This window comes from Mastigoproctus giganteus, chromosome 9 (genome assembly GCF_048544385.1).
Source record: "Mastigoproctus giganteus isolate SK-2022 chromosome 9, ASM4854438v1, whole genome shotgun sequence".
NCBI classification, from domain to species: Eukaryota; Metazoa; Arthropoda; class Arachnida; order Uropygi; family Thelyphonidae; genus Mastigoproctus; species Mastigoproctus giganteus.
In genome coordinates this window covers 111,926,154-111,951,988 of record NC_143583.1, presented here as the reverse complement: position 1 = coordinate 111,951,988, position 25,835 = coordinate 111,926,154, and the positions used below count along the sequence as shown (strand labels likewise).

Sequence of the window (25,835 nt, the reverse complement as noted above, 5' to 3'; positions counted from 1 at the left end):
GGCCACATCTTGAGTACTGCATACAGGTCTGGAAGCCTCATTTTACACAGGATGTGTACTGGGTGCAGAGAAGGGCAATGAGATTGGTAAGGGAAAGAAAAGGGTGATCTTACCAAGAAAGGCTTCAGTTCTGCAAATGGCAGTTTCTGGAGACTAGGCACTGTGGTGATCTGATTGAGGAGTTTAAGTCTTGGAATGGAAGCTCAATGCTGATTTCATTCTTCCTCTTGGTCAGATTACACGCAAGGTGCATTAATTCAAATTGAGAAAGGATGGTTTTGCATGATAGATGTGTAGAAGTTTGTCTTCAGCCAGCAGGTAATTGATTGTTGGAAAAAACTTCCATTTGTTGTTGTTGTTGTAGAGGTAGGTAGTTTGAATAAATTCAAGGAAGAACAAGACAAACTATTAGAGGGGATGGACAGGAGATACTGAAACATTTGGTAGATGCAAGCAACTTCCTGGCAATGAATTGCAAATTATTATACAAATGGGTATAAATAACTACTTACTTCTAGCTCAAACACTGTTTCTTTTAAAATTATTTCTGACAAATGGATGGATGGTAAGTAGGGTTCATTTTTTTCAAATCTCAGGATTATCTGGCTACTATTTTTTGGCTATATAGTATATATACATATAAAGCAAATTCTTTAAAAGTTTACCGTTATCAGCGTCTACTGCTTTTTCACCTCTCTGTTTATATCCAAAGATGAGGTCAATCCAGCAATGTAAATGCCTGGATACAAATTCCGATTCTAATGCATCTCTCAGTTTAAGGATGAAATCCTGAGAATCTGAAGGGGTAAAAAAAAAAATCTACACACAGTAATATAAGAATAAATTCTTAAATTAAACTTAAACTTTATAAAATTAATTCTTAAACTTTATAATATAAGAATAAATTCTTATATTATAAAGTTTATAACTGAAATAAAAATTCTAAATGCATCCATAAAAACTATACAAATACAAGAACTGCCAAATAAGAATGATCACAAAATTTTACTGTCATACAGAATTACTACTTATCAAAGTACACACAAATGAACAGTTCTCTACTGCTCACACATTTGATATGGCAGAAGACTGTGGTTAATATTAATAAACACAAATAGGAAGCCTTTATTAATACAAAATACTAACCACAAGAAAGCTGCACTTTAATATTAATATTGGCCATGCAGTGCTTTTGCTGAACTAACTTAAAAAAAAAATACCAACCACAAGGATGCTACATTATTTAGTATTAACACTGACCATACAGTGTTTTTGCTGTACCAACTTAAAAAAAAAAAAAAAAAAAAAAAAAAAAAAAAATCTGTTTCCCCCTCTTCCAACAGGGCTGAATCAAAAGGCATATGAATTTTCCCAAGCTGCCAGCATCAACTACCTGTAAAGGAAACTTATTCCCCCAATTAACAATTTACTGGCTAAAGAAAAACTTCCTACGACACAGCCTATAATTCTCCTGGCTGTGTCATCTTTAATACCTTCAAAATTTCACTTTCGTTAATTTTAATGCCCCTTCTTCCAATCTCATCAGATGCATTGCTAATCTTTGGATCTTTTCAAGAAGTTCAATGTCTTTTTTTAGGTGTGGCTTTCATACTTATTACTTCATGTGTGGTCTAGGGTGAAATTATAATCTCTCTCTCTCTCTCTCTCTCTCTACACACACACACACACACACACACACACACACACACACACACACACACACACACACACACACACACACACACACACACACACAGTAGTTATATAAAACTGTTAAGAAGCAAAATAAGCAGAAAAGGGAAAATAACAAAAGTTACCGTATGTCTAATGCTCCAAAATGTGCATTGCAGCAGTAAAGGAAGAAAAAGGATATAAATAATGTGTGGTTTGTAAAATATAATAAATATAATATGTGGTTTGTAAAATAGGTTTGGCACTTTGCTTCACTGACACTGGTCTCAGATCTACTGTCTGTATGGTAGCCTTGCATCACTTAACCAGGCCTTTTATTTGGTGGAATAAATTTTATCAATGGATACAAAAATTCTTCTTCTCTTCAAGGTTTTTAATTTTGTTTCCATCAAAGTTTTTTGCCTGCCGGATTTTTTGTCATGCTCTTCAATGGATTCACTAAACTTTCAATCAACCTCAGATGTGCCAAACTGAGCATTTCTCTTTCTACAGTGGTTTGTCATCTTGGAAGTTTGGAGCCGTGATCTATAAACCCTGTTCTCTGATCATCTAAATTTTACCAGAATTTTATCTCCTGTAGATCGGAATTATTCTTGTTCTACTTTCTGTTTCACATATTCCTTCACATATTAGTATGCCTGTGGCCTTTTGTCTGGCATTTCGTGTTTTTTGGCCGTGTTTCCCACTTTTTTTTTTTTTCAACGATAGAGGTCATCCCTATTTGTTTCTCTAAATCTATATAACTCAGTGACTTGTCACTGTTTCCCCCTTTTGCATCTTGGCTGTGTACATCTCTCCTCCGCTCGACTTAACAACTCCAGGTAACTCCCACTTTTAGTTTTGGTTTCGATTTCCCTTCTTCTCTACAAGCCTATGGTATTAACACCCATTTTTACTAACGCTTGCTTATACCAGAACCCTTTCTTTAAGGATAGGCCTTACACACCCAGTAAGTTCAGTATTTTTAATGAATTTTTCTACACTTTTTATACTGTCTTTTTCTATTTTTTTTTTCCCATTCGTAAAACTATTAGTGTAATACGAGGGTGATACGAACACTCCGTCTATCCTCAATCTTATCGCTTTTTTCACCTTCTTTTGACCATCTTTTTCTCCCCTTTCCCACTCCATGAATTTTACCATTCTCTATACCATTTGCTTGTCCACACTTTTTCGATCAAATTTCTCTTCTTTTTATTTGAATTTTAATTTTCAACCAAGTTAATTTAATTACCTTTCACCCCTTCTGCACTTAACATACGTTTGTATTATATTTCACCTTACAAATTTGTAAATTTGTATTTATTTTAATTTACTTAATTTTTACACTGTGTAGGGACTATCTTGTCTATTAGTATTCCGATAAAGGTCACATATTTGCCCTCCCCTTCTTCTAATACTACAGACAAGTTTGGAAATGCAGTGCTTAGTCAGGAATAGTCCCCTGATGAATTTCCTGGCTATGTATTATATTGTCATTTATTATATTCAGATTTTGCATATTTGCCATCCCCTGATTCGACCTCTTGCTAAAATTGCCCTCCCATATCTGAATACAGTGTTATTTATTTATTTGTTATTTTTGTACAATTTTTTTTTGTTTTCTTCCTCAGTCTCAGTTCATTTTTGTATTAGGTTTTTCAAATCCTTTCACCTGTTTAACCACTACTTCACTTACACTTTTGACTATCCCTTAAACTTCTCTTAGTTCAGGCACCATGTGTTCATTTCCATTTTCTCAGACACTATTTATTTTACAAACCACACATTATTTATTTATATCATTTATTTATATATATAAACAATTGTTCAATAAATCAGACAGGACATGATGGGACCTCCCTAACACTGGAAAGAAGCCTGAGGCTTATGCTGCACCAGCCAAAAATTTCTGAATCTGTCCAAGACACCCAGGGTCCTGAGCTGGCTCAGGACCCTGGGTGTCTTGGTTGCACTGTCAAGAAAAACTTCATATCTCCTTATATTGTAATCCTGACATCTTCCAGTACCCTTTTTTTCAACCCTTACAAGTTTATTTCTTAACCATAAACTTTACCTTCTGCAGCATTAGAATGCAGTTGCCACTTATCCAAACATCCCTGAAGCCTGTCTAAACTATTCTGAAGAATTAGTAACTACTTTCCCAATCTTCACATTATCTGAAAATTTTGACATCATGAGGAGTATATCCTTTTGTTAAAATTATTTAAGATAATCAGGAACAGGAGTGATCAAGCGGATCCCTGAGGTGCCCCACTTCTAGCCCTACCCAATTCTGAGGAGTAACCATGAATCTTAATCCTTGGTCTCTTGTTGAGTAACAATCTTTTTATCCTCTATGGAACTTGCCTATTTTTATACCGCCACAACAATGAACATGGTCACCACCAGATGTGCAGCCTAGTTTAGATGTAAAGGAGTAATGGGGTGATCAGGCACTTTGATTTTTAGATTCATTTTAATTTTAAACAAAAGTTACACTGTATAATAAAATAATGTATTGAATTGATTCTGATCTCATTTAGAGCTTGGTCTATAACATAAACATAATACAGTCAGTCCTCGTATAGCACGATAGTTGTGTTCCTAGAAACCCTCATGCAATGCAAAATCTTGCAATATAAACAACAGGCCCTATGGGAAAAATAGGGTTAGGTGCCGACCACCAAATTTCGAACACACACTTGTAACCAAAATATTACCAAACAATACATAAAATCGTAATAAAATATGTAAGTATTTTATTACGACTATTACGTAATAAAATATTGCTAATGATTTTGCTTCTATCGTAAGCAAACTTGTTTTTTGTTTGGTTTTCTATCCAAACAGATGACAGCCGTTCCATCTCTTCCAATTCTTTGTGTCTTAATCTAATGGATTTTAATTACACTTTGAGTTGTTCCTGCTACGAAAGTTTTTATTTTCTCTGCATTCTTTGTAATTCTTGGCGTTGCCTCATTTAGGTCTGTAGCACCTGCAATATCACATGGTCTTTAATTTTGCTCAAAGCGTTTCACAATTTCATATTTTTTCAGATTTTGGCCATAAACCATAGTATGAGGCCACTATAAATTTTCCCGGGTAAGAATTTTTGACCCAGTCCGCCTCTGTTTATCGATATTGCTTTTCTTTTTCTCTCTGAATCTGCAGTGTCTTCACCAGGATGCTTCCTTTTCACACCTTTTAAGTATTTTGCTCATTTTTAGGGAATAAAGCACAATTACAAAACAAGGAGGCATGCTTGATACACATAAACAAAGCTGCGCGGGTGTAGCAACTGAATAAACAACACCGTAAAGGCAGAGATACACTATTAACACCTCACATTTTACTAAAGCACATTTCTAGGGGGTTACTACCATAAAACAATAAAAACAATTTCCAGGTGCATTTCTGCTAGTGGAATCTGTTATAAACTGGTAGTAAACTCGATCTAATTGCATTTGCGATTATACCGATAGCTGAAATTGTGTTGGATTTTATGTTATTATGGTGAAACGTGTTTCCCCTTCACTGATAAAAAAAAAAAAAAAACTTTAATACATTTTCAGAATCTCCTCTTCATTCCTATCACGTTGCGTTCGGTTGGGGTGATTCTGTGTTCGACTGCCATTTCTTGTAAACACAAAGGCGAATCGTGCATAAGCGAATTTGGTTTGTGTTATATAAGATATCGTTCCCCTATTTATAAATCGTGTATGATCGAATTCGTGTAGTGTAAACACGTGTTATACGAGGAATGACTATATCTGTATTAAACCTCTTTTTCCCTAGTTCACTAATCTCTTCTTCATTTTTTAAAGAGACCATGTATGGTGGTGACCTTTGAATTAATCTTCATGGTGGTAGGACTATATGATCCCTATATACTACAGCTTATAAAACAATCTTTCACACTGGATCAAGTTAAATGCTTTGCTGACGTACAAATAAATAATGTCAAAATTAATTCATGCATCTAACTTATGAGTGAAACTGCCATAACAGTTAATCCAGATAGTTAAAAGTTTCCCTTTTGTGTTCTCACGAGAAATCCATTTCTACACAGATAATCCATCTAGGTGATCCTGTACTGCATCCTTCATCACTGCTTCTATGTTTTCCCTATTACTGAAGTTAGACTGACTAGTCTGTAGTTATCCACTTCATTCTTGGAACAACCTTTATACATTGGTACTTCTCAAATCCAGGGTGTTAATCATGGAGCTCTCATGATTAATTTTAATCTTTTAATGCATTCTCATACAGCTTCCTTTAAAATAACTGGATATATGCAATTCACCTCAGAGCCATTTACATGCCTTTGGGCACAAAGGTTTTTCTGGTGAACAATTCTTTCCTATTTTAATATTGTTTATATTTACAGGTTCAGACTCACTAGCACAAGGAGCTTTCATCTGTAAAGATTAAAGCAAAACCCTCATTCAACTCATGAGCTATATCAGCTGGGTTATCAATAATTTTGCTGTATTCATTACACAAGGGGGCAATTTGATTTCCCCAGGTCTACTTTGTACTTGCATTCTAAATGCACAGAACTCCTTGTCCTTTATTTGCTCCTTTAACCAGTGAACTCACATACTAAGCCTTTTCACCATTCTGCTCTCTTCTGTGTTACTACAATAGATCAACTTATAATAAACTGTCAGATCTTTTATTGCTCTATAATTTTTTTGCTCTGTTAGTTAAACTAACCAGTTCTTTTCTGATTCACTTTGGTATCATCCTCGTGATATATTTTTTTTTACTATACATATGCATTCATGGTTTCTGATATATAACAGCTCTAAAGGTATTCTAAGATATAAGTAAGACATTTTTCAGTTATGTGGACTGTATTGGAATCATAACCTTACTGCTCAAAGAAATAAAACCGTCAACATTAAAACCGTGTTGGAAAAATGTATGGCCAGAGCCAGTTAATTTCAGTTAAATTAAGTTTCCGATAGTTATAAAATGATGTATTTTTGTTAGCTTTTGGAACATAATCCCCTTTTTGCACTGGTTCGTAGTCCTGTATAACATGGTTTCGCGGTACATGAGATTTTATGGGTTTGTTTGTTATTTGGTTTTTAGGAGCATTAGCAACTAAGGCCATATTGCTCCGGGATATGCGGTGGTCATTCCCTGACCTTTCCGCATCCTCCGTATTTGGTGGTGAGGGGCTCGAACCCCGGTCTAATCAAGAAGCCTGTGCTACGCACTGCTGCTCCTTCCCACCTGGCTATGGAGGCGCCAGATTTTATGGGAACCTAATTACCGTGTTATACAGGGGTTACCTGTACATGTCCTCCAGTTAAAAAAATATCTCCATCATTCAATTTGCTCAAGCATAGCCATCTTTTCTCAAGACTTTGCAACCCACCAACTGGTCTTTTTAAAAGAATACTTATTATATGAATTATTAACCTCGTTGACTTTCATTATATCTCTTGAAAAGCAGATTTACATTTTCCTGAAATGGAGGCTACAAACTGGTAAACAATATTCAAGATGTGGTGTAACCAAGAAGTTTCATAACATGTGAGTTGTGATTTCATGATGAATCCAGGACCTTAAAACAATGGAAAAAAAAGTTTATTTAAACATGTGTCGAATTCTGAATGGTTACAGAGTAAGGATGTTTGAATTTTTAAAAAATGACCACAGTTTTCAATGATAAAAAGTAGCAAAATAATCAATAAGAATAAGTAGATACATACCTAGTAATATGTTTACTCACAGTAGATGCATGTTTGCTTATTCTTACTATTTTTTATCATTGAAGACCTCAAAGCCAGTTTTTAAAATTTAATTTAAGCAGCCGCAGCTCCATCTGTTTAGAATTAGACACATTTATAAGAAGTTTTTTCATTGTTTTAAGATATTTTTCATCTACATTCACAGAGGAATTCTTTAGGGATGGGAATATCAGAAGTATATCATATTCTGACATGGAACTAAATGATTTTGTGATAACTGGGAAGAAATGGAAGAGAAATTGTTGAAGCTAAACTAGGGATTGATAGGATCTATTCATTTATTAAGGGAAACAGTGAAAGAGTTAGACAAGCCTTGAGCCAAATTATGAGAGCATTCTTGGATTCAGAGGAGATCCTTATGACTGAGATGTGCAAATGTATTCCCAAATTCACAAAGATAAAAGAGTGACATGCAGGAGTAATTATAGACCTGTTAGCATGGCTTCTATCATCAAAGTTTCTTGCGACGACCACTGGTTAAAATAAATTTATTAAAATAAAAATGATATATCATTAATTTTAATAATTAATTTATTAAAATTAATAAATGATTTATTAATTTTAATAAATTTATTTTAACCAGTTAGTCGGTTGTCACAAGAAACTTTGATGATATAATGCAACCAGACGCACAAGTCCTGTTTTCTAAAGCATGGCTTCTGTTCAGGGAAAAAAAATTATGGAGTCACTGTTTAAAGAAGTAATGTAGAATAATCTAGACAGGAGTGCAGTTATACTTCAGACACAACATGGGTTTGTGAAGGGAAGGGATGATCTTGTCTGACCAATATAAGATACCATAATGTGGTAACAAAATAACTGGATGCAAAAAATAATTTTGACATCATATACTTTGATTTCGAAAAAACTTTTGATACTGTTCCCAGAATCAATGGTGATTATCAATGGGCACTGCTCTTCCTAGACTAATGTTATTAGTGGAGTTCCACAGGGTTCAGTTGCTGGACCCATTATTGTTTTCTCTATTTATTAATGATACTGATGAAGGTATATCAGGATTAATGTCTAAGCTTGTAGATGATACAAAGGTTGGCAGGGTGGTTAATGACAGTAAGGAAGGTATGCTGTTGCAAAAAAGATCTAGAAAAATTAGGCAGATGGCCTGAGAAGTGGCAACTGAAGTTTAACATTGACAAATACAAGATACTGCACACGAATAACAGTAATCCCACAATATATACCAACTGTGAAGTTGGTATATATTTGGAAGGTAGTAAAGAATGAAAAAAAAAAAAAAAAAAAAAAAAAATGGAGTAATTGCACTCAGACTTGAAGTTCCCTGGGCAGTGCAGATGGGTTGCTAGGACAGCTTATGGGATTTTGTCGTGTCAGCAGTGATAAAATGATTATTCCATTGTATAAGGTAATGGTTAGGCCACATCTTGAGTACTGCATACACGTCTGGAAACTTCATTGCAGGAAGGATATGGTTCTATTAGAAGGGGTGCAGAGGGAAGAAACGTGGTTAGTAATTAGTGAACAAAAGCAATTAGTGTGGTTAGTGAAAAAAGGGTACTTATTCAAAGAAAGACTTCAGTTCTGCAAAGTGCAGTATCTGGAAATAAGCTAAATGTTGATAGCATCTCTACTCTTGCTATCAACAATTTGACAACACACATAAGAGGGCATAAATTTAAATTACAGAAAGATGCTGCAGAACAGGTGTGCAGAAATTTGCTTTCATAGAGGGAAATTGATTGTTGGAACAAACTTCCCTCTTGTGTTGTAGATGTGTGTAATTTGAATAAGTTTAAGAAAGAGCTAGACAAATTATTAGAGGAGATAGACAAGTGTTGTGAGAAGTACTTTTTTCTCCATTAATTTTTTTTGGTTGATGCTGTATAGGCTTGCTTTCTTGTATCATTTGCCATTACTAACACTAAAACAAATTGTGTATATATACAAGCAATATTTTAAAAGTTTCTGGAATACGATATATATTTAATCATTTTAAAAAGGAATAAACATAATATTAAATTACAAGCATTTATATTACACAGACTGATCATGTAATTTATGGAAGGGCCATCATACAACCATTAAAGTTTGAACAAATTGCTGATAGATGAGATTGGAGTACATGTCCAAGATTAAGCTAATAAAGTTGCAAGTTCTACCACAGTGTCTGATAGTTGCAAAGTGTTCTTACGTTACTTGCTGTAAGTGTACACTGAGCTTTATGGAAGATCTGAAAACTGAGTCCCATTTAGATTATTATTTATTTCCTGTACCGAAAAAAAAAAAAAAAAAAAAAAAAAAACACGGCATTTCAAAAGGCAACATTTTAGCATTAATGATAATGGTTAGAGGACAAAGATGGCAGGTTCTATGTAAGGGATCTAGAAAAGATAAAGGAACATTGCATCAAATATATTTATAGCTTTGAAATGTAGATTACAATGAATAAAAAAATGACTCATTTTTAGATTGTTTCATTCTTTTTTATAATAGGCCATAAACTTTTCAAAATCCCTAATAATCAAACTCATTTTAATTCTGAAATGAAAATGTACAACGATTTAATTTAATTCAGGGGTTTTCGTTCTTTTCACTATTTTCATATTTTCCTGTATCCTGAATTTTTTTTTTGGGATTTACTAATTTTAAGTTAATATTTTTTTGTGGCATTTAATTAGTGGGTCAGTCAAAATATAATGGCAGATTATGCATTAATCCACAAGTCACAGGATGCCAATCACTGTGAATGTTGAATATACCCATATCAAATAGATATATAAGCATCCACCCAAGACATAATCAATAGCTCTACTAGCAAAAAAATAAAGCAAATATTGCCAGGCAACCAATATGACTTGTATGACAGCAGAATTTCTACATTCAGTAAAGTAGTTAGTTGCAAATCTGCTGCTTTTTGGGGATTCCACAACAGGTTGATTACTTTGGTCAGAGGATGCTAGTTCATATGGCATATTGTGTAATATGTTTGTACAAGTGTACACACATAGATTGTTTTGCATGTTGCGTAGACTTAAAATCGCAGAATAACTCAAGGAAAGAGACTAACTACAGCCTGAATAAAGAGTCCTTTTGGAATTTCCAGTCTGCAGCAGGATAAAATCTAAATTTTTCTGAACAAAAGAAAGGTGTGTGGTAAACTCACTATATTGTCATGGTGGATATGGTCATAAAGAAAAGTAACCCAAAACTCAAGGAGCTTAATAATTACCCTGAGCATGTAAATCTTATTACCTTTTGCCCATGGAGGTAATTCTACATCTCCAACCTTAGTTCCATCTTGTCTAACCCCAAAGTCAAGATCCTGCAAAACAAAAGTATTTAAGTTTTCAATCAAAAAAGATGCAGATAAATGTGAAAGAGAAATATCAATATAATTTACTTTAGAATATTTAATTTTCATTGGTTGAAGAATAACAATACACTGATAACTCACTGTCTGATTGAACAGCAAGGTTAAGAGAGTATGGGAAAGGGAAGGGGGGTTAGTTTCCTTTACTGCAAGATATTTTTGTATGAAATATATGTTTTATACATTCTAACTTGTGATTAATTTTGCAAAGTGTACAATGAATAGAAACAGGCAGGTTATCTGACTGTAGAATTTGTTATATTCTTAACTTAATTAAGAGTATTTTTTATTTTTAATGATATTATTTGGAGCTTTGTGAGGGTCCCACTTTTTTAATAGTAGGAAAAAAACAGTTGTGTTCAGAAAAAATAGTTGGATCAGGTTCGAGAGTATGAACTGTGCAAATAAAGAATTTTGAGCTACTGGGAATGGATAAGTTTTTTTTTGGAAAATTTTCCATCTTTTTGACTTAACACATTAAATTATTTCAATAAATAGTTTTATAGTCTTAGTCATATTCATTAGCTTATTTTTAAATTTACTTAGAGATTTTGTAAGTTGACTTAATATTCATAGAGCATTTGTATTGGTGATTTTGTACTAATATCATAGCACGTTACTAGTAGTATAGTGCATGGTAGTAGAATTGTAGGGTTTCAATTTTGATAAATAAGTAGCTCAAAGGTTTAGTCATGCAGGTTGGCATTTTTTTTTTTTTAGGTAAGAAATTTTATTCTTAGTAAGGCTATAACTAATTTAAAACTCAATGAAAGTAATGGCATAGTGCAATGTATAACGTAAACTTGATAGCATGATATATATTATTGTATTTAGGTACAAATCAATGGCCTCAAAGTAGCAGGAGTGCTGTAACTTGGGGGAGAACTGAAGGGATGACTCTCCTATGAATCACAGCCTAATGAAATGTGCAATTTTTGCAGACTTTTCTAAAACAGGACATGACACAGCAGAGGGGGATATTTTTCGGTGTGTTTGGTGCAGAGTGTGAAGAAATTAGGTGCTCAGTGTTCTGATGGATGTTTATGACAGCATGACAAGTAGGATAGATACCCTTGAAGGAATTAAAATGGGAGGACCCATCAAGCTGTCAGGTGCCCAACTCAATACCAGAGCTCACACTTATGCATCAAGCAACACAGCAGCAATTCCCAAGGCAGAATACACTGGTCCCACAGGACCAGTGTATTCTGCCTTGGGAACTGATGACTCTATTGGTGATACTATTTTCTAAACTGGAAATATATTGTGCAAGAAGGCTAACTGGAATAGGACCAGAGTATGCCTATCAGGCAAAAAGTATATGATGTAGCACATCACCTTTAAGGTCACAAAAGGTGATATTGTTGTATTTAGTATACAACAATATACTCTTAATTGATATTAAGAGTACAAGATCTGAGGACTTACAAGTGCAGGGCAATGTTGGGAAAAATTGTAAGTTAGGACTGAATTTTAAAGTGTCTGCAATTCTGTTCAGTACATGTTCAGAACTGCAATTCTGAACATGTATTCCCTCCAGATAGGAGGGAGTACATGTTCAGAACCTTGTCAATCAATTTGGGGCTGGAGAGAATGTGTAAGGCTCATAGGGTAGAATTTTTCTCAGTGTGGTCTGTGCTTGTTAATAGGAGAGACTTTTTTCCAGGGATGGGATATATTTAAACAGAACTGATGCTATTGAGGCAGTGATAGGCGGGTCAGAAAACTGCTAGCTTAGGGGCACTAAAAAGTACAAAAGAGTGCTAAAAAACTCAATATACCACTACTAACATTTTAAAATTTTTACATTACACTCTGTATGCCTTTGTTGATGCCGTTTAAGAGTGACCGGGATGATCTGGCTTCCACAAAATGTTTTCTCTGTTGGTAGTGGTATATTGGGTTTATGACCCATTGGCCACAAGGTTACTATAGTCTCATGGCCAAGATGTGTCCCTCAATATGTTTAACTACATAAAGATGGCATAGCTAGCTAAACCATATCAGATCAATTTTCTGTTGGTGGTGGACTATGTAATACTAGGTTGCTATTTTTTTTAATGTTGTGGTATGCCACAGTGCCCCTCCAATTTCTTGAATTCTCTTTTAATCTGGATTGCAGTTTCTAGTAGGATTGCCTGATGCAATTTATCTAATCTACTCTGTAAACAGTATTCCCCCCCCCTCCAACTAAGGAAGAAAGCAATGTGAATCTTGGATCTTGAACTCGCTCTAAGTTTCTCATTGCCAGCATAGAACAGCCTGAGACATACTTATCAGGATAACCATGTCTTTGATAATAGGGTCTTCTGTAAAAACACACAAGAAACAATACTACAGACTATGAGGAATAATCTTGGAGTTTTTTTTCTTAAAGAAAACTCCAAGAATCTCAAGAAGACTCTTCCACAGTAGCCAAGCTGATGAGGAGAGTGGAATGGTCAATCTTAAAACTGAATATATATACATATATATATATATACACAGCAGATTTCTATTCTACTCAATGATCAGATTGCCTACAACAAACCAGTCAGATATGGTCAAATTACTAGAAATATATGTTAAGGGAACAATGAAAAAAAAAAAAAAAAAAAAAAAAAATTCAAAATCACACCCCATTTATTTTGGGAATAACTAGGCCTACAAGACAGGGCTGGTGCCTCCGTAGTCAGGTGGGCAGGAGCAGCAGTGTGTAGCACATGCTTCTTGATTAGACCGGGGTTCGAGCCTGTGACCACCAAATACGGAGGATGCGGAAAGGTCAGGGGAATGACCACCGCATATCCCCGGAGCAATATGGCCTTGGTTGCTAATGCTCCTAAAAACCTAATAGCAAGATAGGGCTCCCAGTTCATCTCACCATTGGCAACAGCCACCTGGAACAAGTTGTAACAAAAATGGCTAACGTCTCCCTCCTACAAGCCATAGAAGTCTGGAAGTGCCTGGATTCAGATGAAATTTCTCATAGATACTTCCATTAAACTACATTTTGACAAAGTCTGTAAAAGCCTCTAGTTCTCAGGGTATGGCCTAGAAGCATTCATGAAGCCATCAGTATCAACTGCAGAAAGTGAGATCTCCTATCACAGAAAAAAAAAAATGTATTAAATATTTTTGGCAGCTGCAATATCCAGATATGGCTGTGTGGTGAATGAGCATCCATTCCTGTAATCCAGAAGTTCAGTGTTATTTGTAGAACGATTTATGCCTTGAATCAAGTAATTTTTCCAATTCAGTAATCAAATGAGGTTGACTCTCCTGGTTTGGTATATATATTCTGTCTTCGTTGGACACTTTCATTTGTTTGTCATCCTTCATATGATGATATATCTTCATCTCAAATGCTTGATTCAGGAAGCTTAGGCAGTGGCATATCAAGAGGACAAGCTTGACCTCAACTGTGGAAGGTAAATTGGGGTATTCAAATTTCTTACTTTTAGATAAAAACAAAAGTCTTTGTTAAACCAAACTCCTCCAAAAGGACTTTTTCCTCCATCATATCACCAACATTATAAATGGCACATATTTTTCCATTAAACTATCCATGAACCACACAACTTGCAACAAATATCTGCAGCTCATGGTTTATCTTCATCTCTTATTTTGCACTTAAAACACAGATCTTAATTTTCTTGATAATAAATGAAATTGTTTTGTGTTTTATATTTATGTGCAAATTAAATATTTAAAATTGTTTTATATTTATATTTGAATATTTGAATATTTTTATATTTGAAATTGTTTTATATTTATGTGCAAATAAAATATTTATATCTCAAAGTAAAAAAATAAATACATAAATAATCATCAATACCTGGGAATTTTGTAGGAAATCACCTTCATTTTCTGGTTCGTAAAATTCTGGAATAAGTTCCTTAAAATCCGAAGTATTGGTGGTAACATTCCTCCATGTGTCAGGAATGCTGCTCATGTAAAAGAAAACCTAAATATGTAAAATCTTTAAAAAATAGGAAGGATTAAGAACTAAATGCTGCTAAAGACATCTCATTAATATTTGCAATAATGCATATGACAACTTTCGGAAACTAGAAACACTTAATATAATTCATTTTTCTTTTAGAATCTTTCTTTCAAATTATTAATAATAATAATTGTACAATGGAATTGGTAAACTGGTGCCATTAATAAATGGGGTTTAGTTAAAATTATTAATAATCAAAACATTGACATTCAAAATGCCTTCACAGTCAGAATGCATTGATATTTCAGAACATCAACAAGGTCAGAATGGAAAAAAGGCCAGAGCAAACTGTTAAAATGCTGACTAATCAAAATGCCAACTGGTCAAAACAGCCCAAAATGCCAACAGCTTATAACATGGTATAGCAGCAAATGATTACATTGTTTACATAAAATGTAATCTGTTATTAATAATTTAAATAAGATTTTGTTGGAGAGTTTTTGACAAGTTACACATGTCATTAGTAGAGAAACATTAATAACGAAAACTTGTATGTATCACCAACCGATTATTATTAGCTTTAGTGGAATAAATCAATTTTTGCCCTTTTTTACCCTCCCTCTTTTCTAATATTTTATTTTATTTTATTTCTTGGAAGGGGGGGTTAAGGATTTTAAACCTTATCCTGAAAAGAATTAAACAGTTATATAATACTGTTTATAGATGCTTTTGATACTATCCTTGAAAACCTTCCACACCACTAGTATATGTGACACCCTAGGACAGCATTTCCCAAACTATGTTCTGTGAGATGTGAACAAGTGTTCTGTGAAAAATCGCAATAAATAATTAAAAAAAATAAAATAAATTTTGCATATTTGTAGCATACGCCATTTTTGTATCATTATAATAGTTAACATAATTTTTTTTCAGTTATTAATATACTGGCATAGACTAATAATCAAATAGACCATGGAACGCATTATTTTGGTGGGCTTTTATATAGAGAAGCATGCATAGAGGTAATGACATCTACGAAAGAGTAGCAATGTAGTGATCTGATATGCCATTCATATGCAATTTAGCCTGGAGTACACGGATTGAAGGAGAGGGGTAAGCGAACTGATATCATAACTAAACTCACTTCCTTATATAATTTTTTTTGATAATTATCAGTATTTTGAAATATTATTATTAAAATATGTGACCATGGAGTTGCAGTTGAAAAAAGGAACTTTAAAACGAAAAGCAAAGTACTTCTAGTAGTGCAACTGTGGTCGATGAAAACGAACACGATATTGTCACACTTCAAAGTGAGGATGAACAATTGTAGCCTTTTGTTCCCCAAAAATCCGAAGTGCAAAAACAGGAACCAACTAATAAAAGACCAAAACAAAAGTATGATGACAGTTATTTGAATTTCATTACATATGTTGCAAATAAAGATGCTCCTGATGCACAGTGTGTCGTATGTAATAAAATATTAGTAAACAGTTCTTTGGCTTCCGCTAAACTTGTGTTTTGTAAATGTTCCACAAATATGTTGTAAGATGAAAAGTGTTCCGCGACTAAAAAAAGTTTGGGAAACATTGCCTTAGGATAAACAACTGGCAAACTTATCACAGGAATTATTATGTCATGGACCTTGAGGCTGTCCCAGATATTCTCTCAGGTATGCCAAGCTGAACTTGCTAAGTGGGAGTCTAAAATGCTGATGTAACTGATATTTGGGTGACACTTAAGTCAAGTGGACTTAATTTCAGTGAAGTCTGGCGGGTCTGTGACAGCCAAATTCTCTTCTTGCACCTTCATGATGGTGGGACTGTTAGTAACTCTGGGTATAACCACCATGTCCAAGACCTGAAATACAGCACACAACATACTGTAGGTGACAGCCTACACCAAACAAAGGAACACTAGCCTCTCCCCCTGTGTTACCAGGCAACACAAGGTGGCAGATGACTCTCATCAACAGGTGTAATAATACAAACCACTTTGCTTAGTGGAGGTTTGAAGTGGTGGAACCCATGTTTAGTCTCCAGAGGAAAGCTCTGTCAACCCTCCCATCTCTTCAATCATGCAGTATGATTGATGTCTTTTGAGGTTATGATAGACACCATGGCGAGATCCATCTTCCTTACATTTTGAGGGTATAGTTCTAAAAAAGTGTTTGTAGGCCTGCTGCTAGATAGTCCACCCACCAACTTATTGGTAACTCTCTAGGAGGCTTTCAGGTCAGCTTGTGTATAATCTCCTTGTTTTTACTCTGCCAGATAATGATTGGAGGGAGTCTAAGTAGTGTGTATGTGGTGGAGGAGGAGGACATTGTCGAGGCTACGTTATGGCAAGGAGCTGGGTATATTCTTGCCATGCGTATGCCATATCCAAAAATTCCATTACTTCATACAACATGTTCTCCCGGCATTTTCTTATTACTGAATACATCATGAATTGTCAAATTAATAGAACAAACCTATCTGCAAAAACGATCTAAACCTCTCAAACACTTCCTCATTCATTTCACAAATATATGTGGTCTCAGTTTCAATCTCAATGATGTCCATTTCCACTTACAGTATGTATTTTTTCAGACACAATCCCAGTTATTGGGTGATTCAACCACTGCTCATTTCAGTAGTCTGAATTATTACTTTTGCTGTATGAGTCCTTTCACTTCAAAGGTGGTACTTGCACATATTTCCATTCTGATATTCCCTGTCAGAGACGTAGTAATTTGGAATATTCACTTTTCGATCTTCTCTGGCTTAAAATCTCTCTCTCTACCACATTCTGTCAAATTCGTCTGTTGCCTCTATTGTTCTCCCAACTCCATTAATCACTTGGAATTCTTTGACTTCCTCTCTCTGAAACTTAACGCAGCCCAATTTTCATCACAGTGAGGTAATTTTCCTTGGTGATTTTGATATTCACAACTCCAGCTGGCTTCCATTTTCTAGTCACATGGACTCAGCTGGTCGAGATGCTGAAGCTTTTGCAATTACTAATGACCTCACACAGATTGTTCATTTACCTACCAGAATATCAGACAATCTTATCAGACTTTCTCATAAACAACCCTGCGAAGTATACAGTTGAGGTGAGTGGTCCTCTAGCACCTCAGATCACAACTTGGTGATGGTCTCCTCTCCAATGGAGCCGTTGTCTTGTGGCCATTCTCAACCTCGTGGTCGATGAAATCTCGCAGATCATCCCATTTAGCATTACAATGCAAAATGGGATGATCTGCGATATTTCTTTTCTTTGGTTGAAGTAGTGTTTCTAATTTTCTGATGTCAACATTTGCTCAGATCATGTTAGTGAAATTATCCTTGTAGGGATGAAATCCTTTATTCGGCACTGCAGCTTAAAACTCGTCCTTTATCTAAACCTTGGTTTTCAAATAAATGTGCTAAGGTTGTTCAAGATAAGAATGTTGCATACTGCAATTGGCTTGCATCCAAATCCCCAGGTTCATTTTCTGCCTACATCAAAGCTCGTAACAATTGTAAAGTAGTTATTAATCAGTCCAAACTAGATTTTGAACAGGCTAAGAGCAGAAAACTTTCTTCTTGTCCAAATGGTAGTTGGGTATTCTGATCTCTTTGCCAAAGCTATTGGCTGCAACTTTTGTCAATATCAATTCCCACCTCTGTCAAAACCAGATGGTTCTATTGCCACTTTAGCCAAAGATAAAGTTGACCTGGTAGCAATCTACTTGTTTTCTAACTCATGTATTGATGATCTTGGTAAACTACCTCCTACAATGCCTAGTATACTCCATTCAATTCCTCCTGTGGTCATCTGTCAAAAGGATGTCAGAAGGATTTTGAACAATCTCGATGCTAAGAAAGCTCTAGGTCCCGATGGTATTATTATTATTAGTCATATGGTGCAAGGAAGCCTGAGGCTCATGCTGCACCAGGCAAAAAAAAAAAAATTTCTGAATTACCCAGAGAGAGAGAGAGAGAGAGAGAGAGAGAGAGAGAGAGAGAGAGAGAGAAGTATAAGGGAATCACTAAGAAAGAGAAGAATGATGATATCCAACTCAGGACCCTGGGTGTGCCAAGCCCATACTCACCAGATGTGAGCCCCATATTTCTCCACTTGTTCTCAAAAACTCTGCTTCTGAACTTATTCCTGTTCCGTGTCGTCTTTTTTTCTTTCTTATTCCAAAGGCATTTTCCCTTCTGCTAGGAAATTTGTTCCTATCCAGCCAGTTCCTAAAAAGGCTGACAAATCCCTCCCATCCAATTATCGCCAGTATGGATTCCATCAGTGTCAATCCACTGGTGATATTCTAGCTCTATGGGCAGATTCAATGGAAAAGTTTGGTGAAACTCAAGCAGTCGCTCTTGATATTTCAAATGCTTTTGATTGTGTTTAGATAAGGTCTTCTAAATAAGCTTCCATCTTATGGTTTGCCCAACTGTTTTTTGTAATTGGGTATCCAGTTTTCTCTCTGACCACTCAATGCTGGTAATGGCAGATGGCTCTCTACCTTCCAACTTCTCCACTAATGATGGTGTTCCTCAAAGTTTGGTTCTTTTCCTCTTGTATATTAATGAAGTTCTTCCACTGACCTGAAATCCTATCCATAGTTTTGCTGATGATAGCATATTGCATCCCACCTTGCAATTTGAGAAACCTTGCCCTGCTCAGACAGCTTCAACTTCTCGAATATCCACTATCAATTACTTAAATGCTATCTCCAGTAATTCTCCAGTGGGGCAAACAAAACTTAGTTGATTTCAACCCTTCTAAAATTCAGTCCTTTCTTATATCTCGCAAAAAGAATTCCTCTGCTCTTATGCTTATTTTCAATGACACTCTGATTTCCAGGCAAGATCATATATCTATATTGGGGATTACCCTGGCATAAGCACATTACAAATATCACTTCCTTTGCATCTAAAAACTGGGTTTTCTCATTCACTTTCATTACTTTTCTTTCAAATAGCTGTTCATTCTGTACAAATCATAATCCCCCCCCCTCCCTCCACCATGGAATATTGTTCCCACATCTAGGGCAGTGACCCAAAAACCTCTCTCAGGCTTCCAGACCCCGTTCAAAAGAGGACAAGTAGGCTACTTAATGACTCATCTCTAACAGAGTCCCTCCAGTCTCTGTCTCATAAATGTTCTGTTTCTGCCACATGCCTTTTCTATAGATATTCCCATGGGCACTATTCTGAATTGGCTTCTTATAATTCTCACTCTCTGTTTCAATGCAGTTTGAACACATGCCACAACCAGTCAACATCCTTTTAATATCCAACTTCAAACTCACAGAACCAACTTTTCTCCTTCCTCAACTTCCTTCAACTTCCGTTTTCTGGAACCACCTTCCTTCATACATATTCCTGAACTGTTAGAATTCTGAACTTGTCTGGATTTGAATTGGTTAGCGTTATGAACTACAGAAATTTTGATTGTTGGTATAATAAAATCTTATTAATTCAAAGTTCAAAGGATCAAAATACATATATGTTGTTTTAATTTAAATGGCTTTGAAGTGTCAGTACAAGACAAGAATATTGGTAATTAAAGAGATTTTTTAGTCAGATACTTTTATTAACATTGCACTGAATTTTCACAGCTTTCATTTAAAATATTTAGTTTCTTTGTCGCAGACATTTGTAAATTGATGACTCTGCATCAATTTTAGTCAATATGAGAAAGATAATTGTATTATGGAGAAATTCAATCAATTTCTTGGATGCAATAATACATATTGCCAAGTTTGATTTTTGCCCCTAATTCTAATCATACATCTTGATGTATACAAGCTGGTTTGTTAAAACAAGAGCTATGTTGTTTATTATGTATAACCGTATATACCTGTTAAAGAGAGAAAGAATATCCATATTTTGGCTTTAACCATGTCTTTAAATGAAACGTTTTCTTCGCAGGTGATATTTAGCAATAAATGAACTACTCACACACTTTGTACACCACAATAAATACAGGCTGGCCTCGATTAACGCGATTAATTCGTCCCACGAGCGCACTGCGCAAAACGGAAACGCGTTAATCAAATATAATAATCAATAGGAAAAATTATAATTGGTCCTTGACCTTGTGGAATGTCCATAAAGAATTTTAAAAATACCTTTTAAATAACTTTTTAACTGTATACAATGTAAAAGATAATGAAAATAATTATAGAATTAAATGTTTATTGCATAAAACAGCAGTTCCCAAACTGTGCGGTGCAGAATATTTTAAATTTTCGAGGGAAACACAGCGATACTCAAAATCTGTTGGACACCGCGTGAACTACTAGCTCGAGGTAGTTCACAGTTTCAACATTTCTTAGTTGTTTGGACCTAACTATTAAACGGAACTGTTAAGTATTTCTTTTGGTCTGAATGCGCCGTGAAAAAATTACTGAGACACTAAGGGCGCCGTGAATCGAGAAAGTTTGGGAACCTCTGACATAAAATACACAATGAAGAAATGACTGTTGTGGAAATATTTGAACAGCGTTGACTTTCTCTTTTCATCAATCAATTTCCAATAGCCGACAACAATCATCTCTGGGCCTTGGTGAAATAAATATCGCATAGAACCTCAAACACCTTTTGTTTAAGGTTCTCTGCGATACAAAAGATTTCATCTAGTTCTTTTACCGTTATCTCCTTCGCGGTAACATTTTCATTTGGCTCATTTAAAAATTGAAATTTTTAAATGCAAGTCTGAATTGACTTTATTAGCGGGAGACAAACAAGTAACACATCTTCCACTGGTTGATGGAACACACCAAGGCGGGCAGCAGGCAAACGTTTGTTTTGTTGTCCGTCCGATGCGTGGTATGCTTAACATGCGATTCAAATCTTTTTCAACTATCGCTTAAAAAAAAAAAGATCGTGTTAACTGGAAATTTGCATCTTGTAAAGTGAAAAGTGTTATAATTTTTTCAAATAGCGGTAACTGAAAAACGCATTAATCGAACTCTCGTTATGCGAGGCCTGGCTGTAATAATAAATGAGTATACATTATAAACCATTTATGGATTCCTGTTCACATGCATAATAAGTCAGAACAAGGATTATAAAGTACCCTTTTCCTAACTGCTGATGTCGTATTGTTACGAAGCATCTCCAATACAGCATCCAGTATTTAGCCAGGTGACTTGAGAATAATATAAAGTAATTATAGAATTATTTTATATTATTCTTTAATTAGTAAGTCAGTAAGATAAAGGTCAATTTTTAATCATTGTTCTGATTCATTATGCATGTGAATAAAAACCTGGTAAAGGGTTTGTAATGTAATGCTTGTTTATTAAAATAATTTATCATGGTATACAAAGTATGTGAATAGTTTATTTCTTCCTCCATAGTTTAGGATATTATTTGCTTGTAATCCGTGAAAAAGGTCACGATTCTTATTTTTTTGAGTATTGTTATTTATTCAACAAACTTTGTAATGGCATGGACTAATCTTGCAAATTATAGCTAAGAAAGCTTGTCATGGGGGACTTCAATGCTAAGGTTGGAAAAAGACAAAACAGTGCAGAAAGGGGAACTATAGGAAATTTTGGAATTGGTGAAAGAAATGAAAGAGGTGAAAGACTTGTGGAATTTACAGAATCTCAAAGATTTTCAGTAATGAACACTTTTTTCAAGAAAAGGGTGAACAGTGGACAAGGAAGAGTTCAAATGGATTAACAACTAATGAAATCGACTTCATCCTCACTAACAGAAGATATATTGTGAATGATGTTACCGTCCTGAATAAGGTAAATAATGTTGGAAATGATCACAGAATGGTAAGATATACACTTGATATAGATGTAGGAAAGGAAAAAACTGACTCAAGTAAATATTACAAAGGTCTTTGAGATAACAGAAGAGGAGAAAAAGCAGTATGTACTGGAATTTAAGAACAAGTTTGAGCTTCTGCAGACTGCTCAGGATCAAGATATCAATGAGGAATATTACAACTTTCTGAAAGTGATAAAGCCCAAGAAACCTATAGGGAAACAGAAATCCAAAGAAGAAAAAATTAGTCAAGAAACACTTGTCATGATGAACCAAAGACGACAAATGAAGAGCAAGAAAAACACTGACAGGGAGAAAATTGAGTATACTGAGTTATGCAAAGCCATTAGAAAGAGACTCAGATAGGACATAAGAAGGTTTAACAAAAGAAAAGTAGAACAAGCTTTACGGGAAAACAAAGGACTTAAATCAGCAGCCATGAGCAGCAATACAGAAAGACAAATGATACTGAAACTGAAGAATAGTGATGGTGTACTTATAAATAGCACAGAAGGCATAATTCAAATAGCAGAAGACTACTATAGAGAATTATACAAGGAGCGAGGGAATGATGCCAGCAGTGGGGAAGATGGATCGCAAATTAGCAACACACACGACATACCCGATATTCTTCCTGATGAGGTAGAACATGCAGTGAAGAAAATGAAGAATCAGAAATCCCAGAGGGAAGATGAAGTTACTGTAGAGTTATTAAAATTGGGAGGAAGAGACATAACACAAAAACTGGCAAGGCTCTTCACAATGTGCATTAGAAAAGGTGTGATGCCTAAGCAGTGGAATAATGCAATCATAGTTTTGCTGCATAAGAAAGGAGATAAATCAGAAATTGGAAATTATAGACCAATTAGCTTGTTATCCCACAACTACAAGTTGTTCACAAGGGTCATTACTAACAGATTAGAAAGAATACTTGATGAGATTCAACTGAAAGAGCAAGCTGGCTTTAGGACAGGATTCTCAACTATGGATCACCTTCACGTAATATCACAGCTAATGGAGAAAGCAAATGAACATAAAACACCATTATGCCTGGCATTTGTGGATTATGAAAAGGCATTTGTCTCCATACAGCATAAGGCAATGTTTCGGGCACTGGAAAGACAAGGCATAGATACCCCATATATCATGATTTTGAAGAAAATATATGAGAATGCTACCTCCTTTATTAGACTAGATAAAGACAGTAGGAAATTTAAAATCGAGAAAGGAGTTCAACAAGCAGGCACAATATCTCCGAAGCTGTTTACTGCTGCCCTTGAGGAAGCTTTCAGAAGATTAGACTGGTCGCAGAAAGGAGTCAATGTGAATGGGGAGTACCTAAACCATTTCCGATTTGCAGATGACATTGTGGTCATAAGCCATTATCCCAAAGAATTAGAGGAAAATCTTAATCAGTTATGCACAGTTAGTAAGGATTTTGGACTAAAGATGAATATGGCTAAAACCAAAGTAATGATGAACAAGAATGCCACAGAAAGGGACATAATGATTGAAGGAGCAGTAATTGAAAAGGTGGAGTCATATACTTATCTGGGACAAATTATTAGCTGTAATAATGATAAATGGCTGGAGAAGAATAAATATTTGGATGGATAGCATTCAGGAAATATAGTCACATACTGAAGAGCAATATCCTAGTTTGTCTGAAACGTAAAATAATGAACCAATGTATACTCCCCACCATGACTTGTGGAAGTGAAACTTGGGCACTTACCAAAAGACTGGAAGAGAAGCTGAGAATGGAATGAATTATATTGGGAATCAGACTGTTAGATAAGAAGAGAAACACATGGATTAGGCAGAAAACTCAAGTAAAGGACATTCTTATCAAAACTAAAGAACTAAAATCGAGATTTATTACTATGATTTTAAGTGAAATTTTGATACGTAAGTAGTTACCACATAATTATTAGCATTAGCATTAGTAGAGGCATTTGATGCAAGAAAGCAAGCTTATGCAGCATCAGCCAAAAAAAAAAAAAAAAAAACCCACTTCCACTTCACCCCTCTGTTCGTTCAAAATACCTGTCCAGCTGAGCCTTAAACTTATTTAGGCTGTCAACCTCCACCACAAGGGATGGAAGTCTGTTCCACCAACCAACCACCCGCTGGCTAAAGGCAAATTTCCGCACGTCTATCCTACATCTGTCTTTCCTCAATTTGAATTTATGCCCTCTCAGGTGATTTTTCTGAGCTAGAGGAAGAATCCCATCAGCATTGAGCATGCTTAAACCATTCAAGGCTTTATACACCTCTATCAGATCACCTCGCTGGTGCCTAGTCTCCAGATACTGTAATTTGCAAAACTTAAGCCTTTCTTCGTAAGAGCACCCCTTTGTTCCATTCACTAATCTTGTTGCCCTTCTCTGTACTCGTTCCAGCAGCTCTACATCCTTCTTGAAATGAGGCCTCCAGACCTGTATACAGTACTCTAGGTGTGGCCTGACCATCGCCTTATACAATGGAATAATCACCTCCTTATTCCTGCTGGAAAAATTCCTGTATATCATTGACAATACTCCATGAGCTACTCTTGCAGCCCGTCTGCACTGCTCAGAGAACTTCATATCTGCCTGCACAACCACCCCCAAGTCCCTTTCATTCTCTACCGCTGTCAGTGTAGTACCACAGAGTTGATACGTTTCTCTGGGGTTGCGTTTCCCATGTGTAGTACTTTACATTTGTCAATGTTAAACTTCATTTGCCACCTCTCAGCCCATCTGCTCAACCTTTCCAGATCCTGTTGCAGCAGCATAGTGTCAGTAGTGTCCTTGACAACCCTGCCAACCTTTGTATTGTCTGCAAACTTGGACATTAAGCCCGATATACCATCATCAATATCATTTATAAATACAGAAAACAATAATGGACCCAACACTGAGCCCTGAGGGACTCCACTAATAACATCAGTCCACGATGAGCAGTGTCCATTGATTACCACTCTCTGTCTTCTCCCCCTCAACCACCCCTTTATCCATAGCAGCAATTTGCCTCCAATGTCACACTGCTCCAATTTGTGTAGCAGTCTTCCATGTGCAACAGTATCAAAAGCCTTTCTAAGATCCAAGTATATAATATCAAAGTTATTCCCTGCATCCAGTTCTTTTGTGACTGCATCATTGTATCCAATCAAGTTGATCAGGCAAGACTTCCCCTTAACAAAACCATGCTGTGTCTGAGCTATAACTGAAGTCTTGTCTCAATGATCCTGCAGTGCTTCTTTAACCAGTGCCTCCATTAATTTTCCTGGAACAGAAGTTAAACTCACAGGTCTATAATTACTTGTGTCAGCCTTTGATCCTCCTTTGTGAATTGGGGTCACATTTGCACATTTCCAGTCT

At 35.5% G+C, this 25,835-nt stretch overlaps 1 protein-coding gene across 1 annotated transcript in view; it reads right to left on the bottom strand.

Annotated features, from left to right (window-relative positions):
- The window catches only part of LOC150080645 (protein FAN-like), a 411,353-nt gene that overhangs the window by 184,841 nt on the left and 200,677 nt on the right, over positions 1–25,835 (bottom strand). The window contains exons 17-19 of the mRNA XM_090380769.1: positions 14,603–14,711; positions 10,668–10,737; positions 666–797 (exon numbers count right to left, since the gene is read on the bottom strand). Of these exons, the coding sequence (XP_090236895.1) occupies positions 666–797; positions 10,668–10,737; positions 14,603–14,711 (311 nt within the window). The remainder of the gene's footprint in view (positions 1–665; positions 798–10,667; positions 10,738–14,602; positions 14,712–25,835) is intronic.